Source organism: Podarcis filfolensis (genome assembly GCF_964270895.1).
Source record: "Podarcis filfolensis genome assembly, chromosome: 3".
Classification (NCBI taxonomy): Eukaryota; Metazoa; Chordata; class Lepidosauria; order Squamata; family Lacertidae; genus Podarcis; species Podarcis filfolensis.
In genome coordinates this window covers 104,489,574-104,503,478 of record NC_139606.1, presented here as the reverse complement: position 1 = coordinate 104,503,478, position 13,905 = coordinate 104,489,574, and the positions used below count along the sequence as shown (strand labels likewise).

At 41.8% G+C, this 13,905-nt stretch overlaps 1 protein-coding gene across 1 annotated transcript in view; it reads left to right on the top strand.

The window, feature by feature from the left end:
* The first annotated feature begins 894 nt into the window (after nucleotides 1–894).
* Nucleotides 895–13,905, top strand: part of ZC3H6 (zinc finger CCCH-type containing 6) — a 24,316-nt gene continuing 11,305 nt past the window's right edge. The window contains exons 1-5 of the mRNA XM_083604904.1: nucleotides 895–2,024; nucleotides 8,037–8,220; nucleotides 9,262–9,384; nucleotides 12,884–13,121; nucleotides 13,464–13,576. Of these exons, the coding sequence (XP_083461030.1) occupies nucleotides 1,933–2,024; nucleotides 8,037–8,220; nucleotides 9,262–9,384; nucleotides 12,884–13,121; nucleotides 13,464–13,576 (750 nt within the window). The 5' untranslated portion in view covers nucleotides 895–1,932. The remainder of the gene's footprint in view (nucleotides 2,025–8,036; nucleotides 8,221–9,261; nucleotides 9,385–12,883; nucleotides 13,122–13,463; nucleotides 13,577–13,905) is intronic.

Here is a 13,905-nt window from a genome sequence, read left to right as displayed (position 1 = left end):
AAACATTCAGGTTAAACTTTTCTGTTAGGAATTCAGATAGTCAAAAGGGCAATGTAACTGGTTGTGCATGGCAGGTGGTACACGAGAAAGCAAGTCTGCTAGGCATATTGTAACTATATGGTAATATATTTGTGACTACAGACACGCTGTTAAGACCATATTCATGGAAGACAATCTTACATGGCTACGAGTGATCGCCAAAGAAAGAATATATTTGTGACTAAGAAAAAATTGAAAATAAATGTATTGCATACATTTTAAAACTTGTAGATGCAGAACCTCCTCAGTGCTGCATATATTTGCATAATGTTCAAGTGGCTTTCTGCTGAGTTTCAAGCTCACAACCTTTGCTTCAAAAGTCTTGAGGAAGTGATATTCTAATCTAAAGTTTTCTGCAGGTCCTTTCCCTTAACAGCCATTCCCAACTGGGATCTGGAAAGCGAATGTCTCTGAATTCAGCCGGAGGCTGTATATGCACTGGAAAGATCCATGCCATCCATTTAAAGCACATCTAAGGAGCTATTTGGCCATTTCTAAAATAATTTTATAAAGGTTGATAACGAGCCAATATTTAGAGATTTTTAGGGGAGCAAGGTTGGCAGCCAAAAGTTTTACTCAGACGTATTGAAATTAATGAACCTGAGTCATGCTCGTTAATTTCAATGGGCGTACTCTCGAGTAAAACTTGGCTGGATGCCACCCTCGATCCCAGTGAAATAAAGGAGGCGATTTATTAGCCGCTCAATCAAGCGGTACACATAATACACACGTATAGGATACTGTGTGTGTGTGTATATATACATACACACAAACACAAAAAACCACACACACAACGCCCCCCCCCCCCCGCCCCGCATCTCTGCGCTTAGGAAAGCAGGAGACGGCGAGAGAAGCGGACGCGCGCCCGTTTTATAAATAACAGGAGCGGTTGCGCGACGCACACGCGCGCGCGAAAGAGAGGGGCTTTCCGCTCTTTTGCATTTCGAACGCGCCCTGGATAGGCAGCAAGCCCACCCAATGGACGCCTCCCCGTCTACCCTCGCGGGCCAATGCTGAGGAGGGAAGCCCCCCCGCTAAAGCTAGGCGATGACGACAGCGGCGGGGCTCAGCAGAGCGCGCGGCCAAGCCCTCGCCTCGATCGCAGGCGACCCGTGAGGCGCCAACAGAGAAGCTCCGCTGGCCCTTCCCCCCTCCCCTCCCCTTTCCCGCCGCCACCTCCTGCTCCTCCTCCTCTGCTCGGCGCCATTTTGTGAGCGCGTCCCACCTCCTCCCCCACCCGCTCCCCTCCCCACCACCCCGTTCCGCCGCGCGCCATTTCTCTTCCCACGCGCTCTCTTCCCCGTCTCGCTCTTTTCTCTGTGGCAAAGCGACCGGGCGCCATGTTTGTAAGGAAGACATAACCAGACCAGCCTCCTCCTCCTTCTCCTCATCCTTTGCGGCCAACGGCGCCTCTTCCCCGTCCCCTCCGCCCTCAACGACCGACCCACCACCCCCTCCTCTTCCTGTGGTGTGTGTGTGTTGCCTGTTGTTAAACCCCCCCCCTTTATTTTAATTTTAATTTTTGAAATTTGTGGCCAGCCTCGCCCGGCCCAGAGCGACCGTTAAAAGCGCCCTTTTCTGGGGGCTGCGCGCGCGTGTGTGTTTGCGTGTGTCCCCGTGCCCACCCTTCCCGTCACTCAGTAAAAAACCGTGAGTGGAAATCTTCGCTGCTTCTTGCTGAGGTGGGGGGGGACCCCCCACGCGGTCCTCCTCCGGCCGCCGCCGCCGCTTCTGCGTATATTTGTGTGTGTGTGTTGTGTGTGTGTGTGCCTAGTGTCTCCTCCTCCCTCCTCTTTCCTCTCCCAACGCCCCACCACGGGCAGCAGTGTCCTGCCTTCCTCCTCCTCCTCCTCCTTCCTCCTCCTCCCTGCACACACAGCCAGAGCCAGCACAATGGCCTTTGAAAGCCTGTTCTCCAAGCCCCCAAACCCAGTTCTTGACCAAAACATGCCCGACTCTGACAGGCAACATGCAGGGGACGAAAGGTCGAGTAACGTTCTTCTCTCTCTCTCTCTCTCTCTCTTTTTTCTTTCTCTCCGCTTCTCAATGGTGATAATAACTAAGAATGTGAGATGATGGTCGTGGTAATAATGATGATGATAATGATAATGATATTGTCTTAAATGTACCTAGGTGGGGTTTTTTTTAAAATTTAAAATGTATGTAACATTGTACTGGGGAGGGGAGTCACCTTCAGCCTGAGGGAGGAGGGGGGTGTTCTTAATACAGGAACAAGGATGTCTTTTGAGGAGGGTTTTTTTTTTTTGTCTCTTCAAGGTGCATTTTGCATGCATTCCCCCCCCCCCTCACATTTCATTATCTTTTTAAAAAATCCCATCTTTTCATAAAATGCACTTTACATTGGGTGTCTGTATAATGTCACTGTTGTTCTTATCCTCCCGTATATCCCTTACTGCCATTTGAAATCAAAGAGTGTGTTTCTCTCCCCTCCCCCCTTTATACATGGAGCTACATGTAAATGTTTACACCTTACACATTTAACTGGATCTCTCTTTGTGCAGGTGAAGTTCTGTTGGATTTTATCTTTTCCACCTTTCAATCCCTTTGAGCCAAGACACCAGAGGGTTTTTTTTTTCCTGGTTGAGGTCTTGTGCCTTGCTCTGTTTTCTCCAGCCTCTTGTTTTCATAAGATCTGGCTCTTCTCAGTTGGCTAAAAAAAGGGGGAACCTCTCTGAAATTATTGATCTGTCATTCACCAACATGTATTCAAATCTTGTTCCTTAGAACACCGTTTGTAATTGTATCCCCCCATAACAGCAAGCCTACCAATGGTCCACATTCCCCAACAACCATGTACAATACTGGTTTATCAAAGTGGTAAAAAAAACATAACATAACCCCTATTTCATGTAGTAGCATTGTAGGTTGTATACTGCTTTCATCTTTTATAAGCCAGGATACAGAGACAAAATGGCAATTAAAATGACTTGGACAGAGCTACAGTGAATCGGACTGGGCCTTGTATCTCAGATCTACATATCAGCAGTCCTTCATAGCTGTAGCAGTTTAAAATGTTCATGAAACAGTTTGTACTGCAAAGGATACTACCTGGTGCAGTATTGTTACTTTTAACATAGTCATAAATGCAGCATGAGTTGTCCAGCAAATATTAGTTAAAGGAAAGGCTTGCACATTACTGAATTATTAATAGACCTGGAGCTAATCATCCTAGGAGTTCTTAAGAGATATTACTCTTTTGAAAGGGGAACTAATAAGGGGAAATCAAAGATTACTACATCATGCAATGTGTTCTCGTAGACATTTAAAAACAAAACGTATGTCAGAAAAGCAGGTGACCCTCAAATCTATTGACTAGCAAATCTTCTGAGATACATTGGAATTGTACTAAGTAGTTTAAGCACAGCCAAAGCCTGTAAATTTGTATCGCTTTGCGGAAATTGCAGCTCCTAATGAACTAATTCCCCTGCTAGCCTGTCAAATCTCTGAATTTTTTATGTTTCTTTCTAACTCCCAATAATAAATTAGACCTTTTTATAGGTAGATAATTTTAATATTGGGATTCCCTGAATTGTTGTTGGAAAAACAAGAAACACGGGGGTTGTGATTCCTTGTTTTGCAACAGTAGCAGATACTCTTTCTGCAGAATCTCAGAAACAGTTAAGTTGCAAAACAAGAGGGAAAGTCTACATGGAGAAATTTAAAATACAATGGGAATCCTTAGTTCTTTCGTGCCATACTTTAAAGCAAATAGAGATAGGGCTGCTACTTTTGAATTGAAGATATATTTTGTTTTGTTTTGACATAAGACATCTGGGGCAAGGAACTCTGCAAATGTTTAGCAGATGTTTCCATCCTAGTCCTTGGAGGCCCAACTGCCCGTTTTACTGCCCCACTTATTGCGCTGAGTGTAACTTACTATGTACAGCAGACAGAAAAGGAGGGTGTTTGAAATGTTGAGTGTTGGAGTCTTAGAATTTGCTAGAATAAATAATATATAGTTAAATGGGAACACTTGGTGCCTATGAACTTGTTATTGTACACCAGTAGTACTATTCTTAATCTATATCAGAGTTAAACCTTATAGTTTTCTCTTTTCAATATAACTTAACACAGCACTGTTGGACAGAATTAGATTCCACTGTATACAAGAGCCAGATCTCTTTCTGTTTATAGCTAGATTAATCTAATTTATAAGCATTGATCACATCAGTGGTAGCCAACATGGTGTCTTCTGAATGCTTTGGAATACAACTGCCATAATCCCTGATCATTGACCATGCTGGCTGGAGATAGTTGTTGTCCAAACATATAGAGAGCACCATGATGAATACCCTTGCTTCACATTAAGAAAATACTAATAGAGCTGTTTTCTCATTTTGTGCTCTTAGATTCCCCCCCCCCTTGCATTAATGAACACATTTTAACTGCATATTTAAAGGGTTATCTTTTTCATCTCACATTAAATTTTAACTTGACTATACTAGATTTGTAGATCTGTGGAGTTTAGTTAACAGGGAAGCAAGTAAATTCTTGCATCTCAGTTGCAAGAATGAAAACCATATTAAAAGCTCCCACTTCTAAACAGGTCAGTTTAGAAAAAGAACAATTAGATAAATTTTGGAGAGGTTTTTAAAAAATCGAATCCTTTTTCTCAGAATAAGAGTGTAAGGTTTACTGTTACTGGAGGATCAAAATATATCATGATGCTGTTCATGCTAAACTAGTTTGGCCCTTCAGATATGTTTTAAAACTAAAGGTATGTACAGTGGTACCTTGGTTTACGAACTTAATCCGTTCTGAAAGTCCGTTCTTAAACCAAAGCGTTCTTAAACCAAGGCGTGCTTTCCCATAGCAGCAGGGGACTCAATTTACAAATGGAACACACTCAACAGGAAGCGAAACATGTTCTGCTTCCAAGGCAAAGTTCACAAACCAAAACACCTACTTCTAGGCTTGCAGCATTCTTAATCCAAGTTGGTCATAAATTAAGCTGTCCTTAAACCAAGCTACCACTGTATATGGCAAAAGTGCATATTTCAAATGCAGTTTCTGCATAACTAAGATGGTGGAATGTTAATAGTTACAAAATTACACCAACCCACATTCCTGAGACTAACTTTGATAAACATTTGATTACAGTGGTACCTCGGGTTACATACGCATCAGGTTACAGACTCCGCTAACCCAGAAATAGTACCTAGGCTTAAGAACTTTGCTTCAGGATGAGAACAGAAATAGTGCTCTGGTGGCGCGGCGGCAGCGGGAGGCCCCATTAGCTAAAGTGGTACCTCAGGTTAAGAACAGTTTCAGGTTAAGAATGGACCTCCAGAACAAATTAAGTACATAACCAGAGGTACCACTGTATTAAACTAAAGATATGTTTATGGCACATTGCATATATTAGTAGATGCCACACAAGTCATCTAATTTAAACCTTCAGTATTGAGACCACCCCTGGTATCCAAATGCTGGAACTCTCCAAAGGAGGAGACTTTCTTGTGTGTATAGTCCTTGTTTATGTCTAATACAATACACTGCCTTTGTTGAATTTAATTTTGTGTTTTTCACTGAGCACAAGATTATCAAGTTGTGTGTGTGTACTTAGATGATTTGGGGGCGGGATCAGTGTTAAGGCATGCAATGTTGAGCAACTATGGTACATCTCTCAAGTAAAAGGTAAAGGGACCCCTGACCATTAGGTCTAGTCCGACTCTGGGGTTGCGGTGCTCATCTCGCTTTATTGGCTGAGGGAGGCGGCGTACAGCTTTCAGGTCATGTGGCCAGCATGACTAAGCCGCTTCTGGCGAACCAGAGCAGCGCACGGAAACGCTGTTTACCTTCCTGCCGGAGCGGTAACTATTTATCTACTTGCACTTTGACGTGCTTTCGAACTGCTAGGTTGGCAGGAGCTGGGACAGAGCAACGGGAGCTCACCCCATCACGAGGCTTTGAACCGCCAACCTTCTGATCAGCAAGCCCTAGGCTCTGTGGTTTAACCCACAGCGCCACCTGCATCCCTACATCTCTCAAGTACTTTTTAACTATTTGCCATAGCTCTGGCAGTACAAGATGCCCAAAAGAATTGTTTCCCCAAGAGTTGTAGTTGGCTTTTGCAACATACCTAGTCAGCATTTCCCAATTGTTGAAATGTAGACAAAGTTTTTTCAAGTAACATTTCATGAAAAAGCTGAACAATAGCAGCTTGAGGTGGTACTGTCCAGAAACAAATTAACCACTTCATCTGCTGTTTGAATAAACTTGATCAGAGGCCTTTGATACAGCGATAATTGAGTTCTCTCTACCCCAGCCAATGTACTGAACAAATGGTTGCCTGTATGTCCTGTTATACTTAAAGTTGGTTGAGATTTCTCTGTTCATTATTTTTTTCTGGGCATATATGTAGTTGGTCTTTGTAGATTTTACCAGAGCCTGAAATAAATGCTTTGATTTCTTTTATCAATCATTGACAAATCTACCCAGAGGCAAATTGCAATCATGCTGTTATTCACTATGGCAGAGGAATCTCACCCTGTTCATGCTGTGAGGCATTCTGGTACATAAGAAGAGCCTCCTGCAGGGCCAGGCCAGTGGCCCACCCCACCCAGCCTCCTTAGCTTTCACAGTGTCCAGCCAGATGTCCCCATGGGAGACCCTAAGAGCAGGATCCGTGCACAAGGATACTTTCCCTTCCTGTGGCTTCCAGCAACTGGGATTCATCCTATGCCCTTTTAAAATGTGGGGGGGGGGGTTGGGGGTGTTATTGGGCTGTTGTTTTTATTTTGATTATATACTGTAGTGGTTTTATATTCTGATTTTGTTCTGTAACCTGAGACCTCCAGGTATAGGGCGGTATATAAATTCAGTTAATAATAATAATATTAAGCATAGTCACATACACCTTAATCCAGGGTTAAATCCATCCCTCCTACACCTCACTGATCAGCAGCTGTTAACCTTAAGGTAGACATTAAAAATAAATAAATTAAGAGATCATACTAAATTTGTGAGATGTGCTTTGTTTTAGTTTTCCTTCAAACACAAGTAGCCTATTTTGAGAAGAGTTTAACTTCAGTACTTTATTAAGAGAGCCTTCCTTTTTAACTGATGTCCTACACCACTTAACGTAACATCACTGTTCTTGCATAGTTCATTATTTCTATAGTACAAAGTGCATTTCAATTATGAAATTCATTTACACTTGCAATAACCCTGTAAAGTAAATTAACCAGAAAATAATTACTTGTGCAAGGCTAGAAGTACAGGACTTAGAAAATAGATTTCCATGCTCTGTATTAAGTGCAGTTAAGATTTTTCTTCCTAACAAATTGTATATGTTATTATTTTAAATTGTATATCGTATATTTTCACAACCAAACTAAATAACATTGCTGTCACATGTGATCAGTGTTATCATAGTAAATCAATACCAGACAGTGTTTCCCATATGAACCTGCCTGATAGTTAAGATATGCAATAGAACCCTCTTTTCCAGGGGCCCTTCATAAGTAAGTCAGGATGAGGCCTCACTTCACTAAGCAAGTGAAGTAAGCATCTACACTAGCATCATTTAGTTCAGAAGTACTATATTCACCTGGGCAATTAATTAATGTTTTTTAATTGCTTTGTAATAGATTTAGCTGCTTTATTGGTTTTGTCAGCTTTTCATGTCTTGGTTTATTTATTAATGTATTAATAGTTTTTAGATTTATGTTTTTATGCATTTCATAGTGGTGAGCTTTGGGAACTTCAAAATCAAAAGTGATTTTAGTATTCATTAAACTGCCTATAATTTTAAGGTAGTAAACTGAAGCAATGTAATCCTTGCATGCCGCTGTTTCTTAAAATGCAAACAATATTAGATACTATAGGGTGAGCGTGTGTAGATGTTATGTAATTGTTGTGGTTGTTGGACAAATAAGCATGGGAGATGATTGTACTATTACTGTCAACTATAACCCCTTTTAAAAAAATTCTAATTCATATTGAATCTAAACTATTGTGACTTTATAAAACAGAGAGGATGGTGAACTCGAAGATGGTGAAATAGATGATGCTGGATTTGAAGAGGATAAGGAAGAACAAGATGCAAAGGTTGAAGATAAACAGAAAAATGAAAAAACCCATAGAAAATCCCGCAAGAAACGCAAAAAAGAAAAAGATAAGAAAAAGTCAAAAAGGAGAAGACGAGATAAACACAAGGTTAGAATTGTTAGTCAATATTCTTTGCAACTCTAGTAATCATTTTTCCTTTACTCAAAGTAGTGTTAAAATAAGTTAAGAAATATTGTTTATTTATTAAATTTGTATTCTATTTGCCATGTCTAGAGTGGCAAACATCGAAAATATTTAAACAGTACAATTTAAATAGAATAAAAACATTTAAAACACTAAAACAATTTAAGAAAATTTTAAAACAATCACATAGCGTCACAATTTTTAATTTTACAGTTGACATGACCATTATGTACAGTCATCAAATGCCTGAGTAAACAAACATATTTTAAAGTTTCTCCTGAAAGTCAATAATGAGAGAGCAAGGCACACCTCACCAGGGAGGGCACTCTGCAAATGGGAACCACCACCAGTAAGGCCCTGTAACAAGTGAGCACCAACTGGTTATGTACAGATTATAATGTGCCAAGAGTATTGGCCTACTAAATCATTATTTGCTGTGTCCAACATTCCTCACACCACATGTGAGCTGAGAAGTGTGCCAAATAATGCATTGCAATGTTTGCCTGTGCTTGAGGTTCATGAGATGCTCTAGGGCATACAGCTAAAGTACAAGCTACCTTAAGTAATATTGGTAATAAATTAGCCCTCATGGGGATTTGAATTGTATGCCACTTCCCCACAATCTGCTTCTCTTCCAATTGACTTTACTGTAGCATTTTAAATACAATATATATATATATATATATACACACACACACACCGTATTTTTCGCTCTATAAGACGCACCAGACCACAAGACGCACCTAGTTTTTGGAGGAGAAAAACAAGAAAAAAAATATTCTGAATCTCAGAAGCCAGAACAGCAAGAGGGATCACTGCGCAGTGAAAGCAGCAATCCCTCTTGCTGTTCTGGCTTCTGGGATAGCTGCACAGCCTGCATTCGCTCCATAAGACGCACACACATTTCCCCTTACTTTTAGGAGGGAAAAAGTGAGTCTTATAGAGCAAAAAATGCGATAGTTCATATGCCTGCATTATACAAATGAAATCATTCTTGTTTTTCAGCATAATTCCCCCTCTAGCAATGACAGTTCTGACTATAGCATTGATTCTGATGCCGAACGAACAGAAAGATCCCATAAGAAAGGATCTGGTTTCTACAGAGATTATGAGTCTTCATTCATTCAGGTACAGCTTTCAAAATGTTTGTTCCATCCAAAGTTATATATCATGCTGATTTCCTGGCTTGTTACCATTTTTTGGTGATATGGGGGCAACAGTTTCCCTGGTTACTTGTTAGTAAAGTTTCCAGTCAGAATGAAGCAATTTTTATCCTCCCTCTTTTCTGGCCGAATATGAAAGCCTTCCATTTACATCTCAATAGCTTCAAAAGTAATTTGTGTCACTTTGAGTTTTACTGGGGCCATGGGTTTCTTTTTTGCCTCTGCCATATTTATTCAAAGAAATGGAACCAGAGATTATTAAAGTAGCATATGTCTTTGCCTTGACTGCCATTGAGATTTTCATTGTAGGAGTTTTGTGCAGTGTTTCAGTATTCTTCAAAGGATCAGTAACAGGCATTCCTTACAGGGGAGTAGTATCACTTTGTTCTCTGTTACAAAAGCTTCCTTTAGATTCATATGGAAAGAGAACATATGAGTGACTCTGTTGAAGTAAATCTCTCCCAGAAGTAAAAATGATCTCGCCCTATGAGGGCTCTTGCTTTCCATCCAAAACCTCCTTCCATTACAGTCATACCTCAGGTTGCGAACACTGCGGGTTGCACGTTTCTGGGATGTGGACCGCGCCAAACCTGGAAGTACCGGAACGGGTTACTTCCGGGTTTTGGCGCATGCACAGAAGCTCAAAATGACGTCATTCGCAGAAGCGCTGAATAGCGTCACGTGCGTGCGCAGACACGGCGCTGCGGGTTGCAATCGTGCCTCCTGCACAGATCACGTTCGCAACCCGAGGTATGACTGTATTTGAATAAAACAGGACTTTGTTGGGTTTTTCTTGGCTTCATGTCTTCCCGAATGAAGGAGCATATGGTTATCTTGACTAGTCTAACAGTTGCTCTGGGAGAAGATAAATGTCCATGCAGAACCGCAAACAATTTTATTACCGCTTGACTTATAAAACCAGTAGTAATTTCATACTATCTGGAGTTTAAGGTAGCACAGCCTTATATGGATATTTATTTATTTATTTGATTTTTTTTTATTACAGACAAAACATTAAAACAATCAACACATTCCAAAGATCATGTAGAGAGAGACAATACATAAGTGAACTGTGCATCCTTATTCCACACTTCCAAAATAATATATAAAAAATTATTAAAATTAAAGGTGCTGGCAGAATGAAGCCTAACTTCAAAACATCATTTATATCACATGAAATGTTTTTGATATGGCTTGCAACCAATTCAAATTGAAAATTCATAAGGTGAAACCCAGAAAAAGGAGATACTGTATTTTTCGCACCATAGGGCGCACCCAGTTTTTTGGGGGGGAAATAAAGGGGAAAAATTATTTTTCCCCCAGGCGCGGGGCTGGGGCGGGGGAAGCTCGAGCTTCCCCCGACCCCAGCCCCCAAACAGGCAGCTCTCTGCAAGCCGTGGGAGCGCTCCCACTGCTTGCGGAGAGGTCCGCGAAGCCTGGGCGCGCTGATCTCAGTGCGCGCAGGCTTCGGCATGCTGGCAACTCTCCGCAAGCAGCGGGAGCGCTCCCGCTGTTTGCGGAGAGGTCCGCGAAGCCTGGGCGCGCTGATCTCAGCGCGCACAGGCTTCGGCATGCTGGCAACTCTCCGCAAGCAGCGGGAGCGCTCCCGCTGTTTGCGGAGAGGTCCGCGAAGCCTGGGCGCGCTGATCTCAGCGCGCGCAGGCTTCGGCATGCTGGCAACTCTCCGCAAGCAGCGGGAGCGCTCCCGCTGTTTGCGGAGAGGTCCGCGAAGCCTGGGCGCGCTGATCTCAGCGCGCGCAGGCTTCGGCATGCTGGCAACTCTCCGCAAGCAGCGGGAGCGCTCCCGCTGTTTGCGGAGAGGTCCGCGAAGCCTGGGCGCGCTGATCTCAGCGCGCGCAGGCTTCGGCATGCTGGCAACTCTCCGCAAGCAGCGGGAGCGCTCCCGCTGTTTGCGGAGAGGTCTGAGAAGCCTGGGCGCGCTGAGTTCAGCGCGCGCAGGCTTCGGCATGCAGGCAAGTCTCCGCAAGCAGCGGGAGCCCAGCGCTGGGCTCCCGCTGCTTGCAGAGAGGTGTGCGAAGCCTGGAGAGCGTGAGGGGTCGGTGCGCACCGACCTCTCTCACTCTCCAGGCTTCAGCGAAAGCCTGCATTCGCACCATAGGACGCACACACATTTCCCCTTCATTTTTGGAGGGGAAAAAGTGCGTCCTATGGTGCGAAAAATACGGTAAATATTCCAGACATAGAGCAGGGAACCAACTCCTATCAGCCCCAGCCAGCACGGGGAGTGGTGATCAAAGATGGTAGGGTTTTAGTTTACCATATCTGTAGGGCCACAGGTTCCTCAACCCTAAAAAATTTGCTACTAGCCTAGTGTTACCAATCATAAATTTATTCACAATTCTGGAAGTCATCAAATTGGATGTTCTACATCTAGAAAAAGGGTGGAACTGGCATACGAATTGCTTCACTCTTACTGCCAGAAAATGGGTTGCAATATCTTCATGCTACAGAAAATAAGTAAGACTTTTTTCACTTGAATCTAGTAGTTCTCATTGGAGAAATAAATAATGCTTACTGTATTATATGCTTATGTTTCAGCATGTTTTCATACATTTCTCTGCAAGCAATGAGGACAGTTGATCTTGCAAAAAACCATTCCTTTGTGCTCCAATTACTCTACTAAAATTGAATACTAAAAATGTTAATGTGCATAATTTTGACTTATTGCAGAATTTCACTTTTGCGGGGAGTTGAATTTATGTTGACTTGGCACACAATTGTGTGTGTCCTTTTTTGGCAGGGTAGTCTTGATTCTGCCCATGGATCTGTGGTGTTTGTTACAACTTGAAATCTATAGCATGAGAAAACGATGTCCTTAGAATGGTTATTTATTTATTTATTATTGCTCATTGCAACAGAATGATACAAATAACTTGTTCATTAAAGTCATGTGTCTTTTGCCACAAAATGAACTATTTATAGAATAACACCTGTAAAAAGAGTATGTGAGCTGCTGCGGGGGAGGAGAAGCTGTTAATTCTTCTTCTCCTTTCATCCATCTCCAGTATTTGCATATACACACTTGGCTTAGCAAATTGGTAGTGCCAAAGTCTCTGCTAAAAACAGTTATTTCTACTTTGGCCACTCTTGTGTGAAATACAGACAGATTTGGAAGAAATAGAAACTTAGTGAACCATTTATATTATCCACCCACTTCACCAGGGAGTCTTTCAGGATCAGTATTTGTTGCTCTCCCTGGAACAATGGTTTGAGGGGACAGAAAGCTCTACTACAGTTTGGAGACACAACACCCATAGCCAAGTGAACAGATCTGTTTTCAATTTGCAACTGCACTACACATTTAATGACTTGCAAATAACAACCCTGATTCAGGATAGAAAAGTACACATGAACACCAATAAAATGTTACATTTTCTTTGTAGAGAAAATAGTGAGAGGTCATATCCTAATGGTTTTCTAATTATTCATTCTCTTTTGTCCAGCATGGGCATATTTCAGGAAAATACACCCCTTCACAGAAGTCACAGCATACTAAAAAATCAAAAAACAAAGATTATGATAATTACAGTGATGATTTTGTCTACAATGAGGATGAAAAAGAGGATTTTGCTGACCAATTAAAACAGTATAGACAAGCTAAAGAAACTTCAAATGCTGATTTAGATGCTCCAATTTCAAAAGAATCTATGAAAAAGCAAGGAATGAAAGGGATTCAGAAAGGTAAGGCATTGGTCTAATGCTAGCTTAGTTTGTGTTAGAAACCCACCTATGCATAATTACAGCATTTACAGTGAAATTGTGTTCAGAACAAGCATTTTCCATTGAATGGCTTGGGATGAAACTTTTTGGGGCCAAGTTGCAAATTCACTGTTTTGGAAGCTAGAGTTAAAATGCTATTTTATAATTTTAGAAATGACCTTTAAAAACACTATAGTTCTGACCTGGCATGTATTCCTTACGTGACCTCTTCACTCTGCAGAAAAGTACAGGTGGTATGTATGTACATTCTTCTTTCAGGGCAGAATCTTTATGCTGAAATGTGTTGGATGTTTTTGTTTTTAGGTGCTACACAGACAAGCAATAGTTACGGTATTGGCCGAGGGCGTGGCATGCAGAAGAAATTGAAACGCAAAGACCGTGGAAGGGGAAGAGGGATAAATAAAGGTCCTGAAGAGGTAAGTGGAATGGAAGTGGGTTAAGTTACGTTGAAACTTGGGATTTCTGTTTAGTTTGATGTGGATAATTCAGAATACCGTATTTACTTGAATCTAATTCTCTCCTTTTTGGCTAAATTACGTTGCAAAAATTAAGGTGCACATTAGAATCAATGGCACATTTACATTCGCCAGCAAATACTTTTTTTGGTTTCAAGGTTTTGAAAACTGAGGTGCGCATTAGATTCGATGGTGCATTAGACTCGAATAAATACAGTATTTAATTTAGAATAAGCAGCCCTTCAGTTATTATTACTCTGCGTCATAGCTGTCAACTTTTCCCTTTTCTT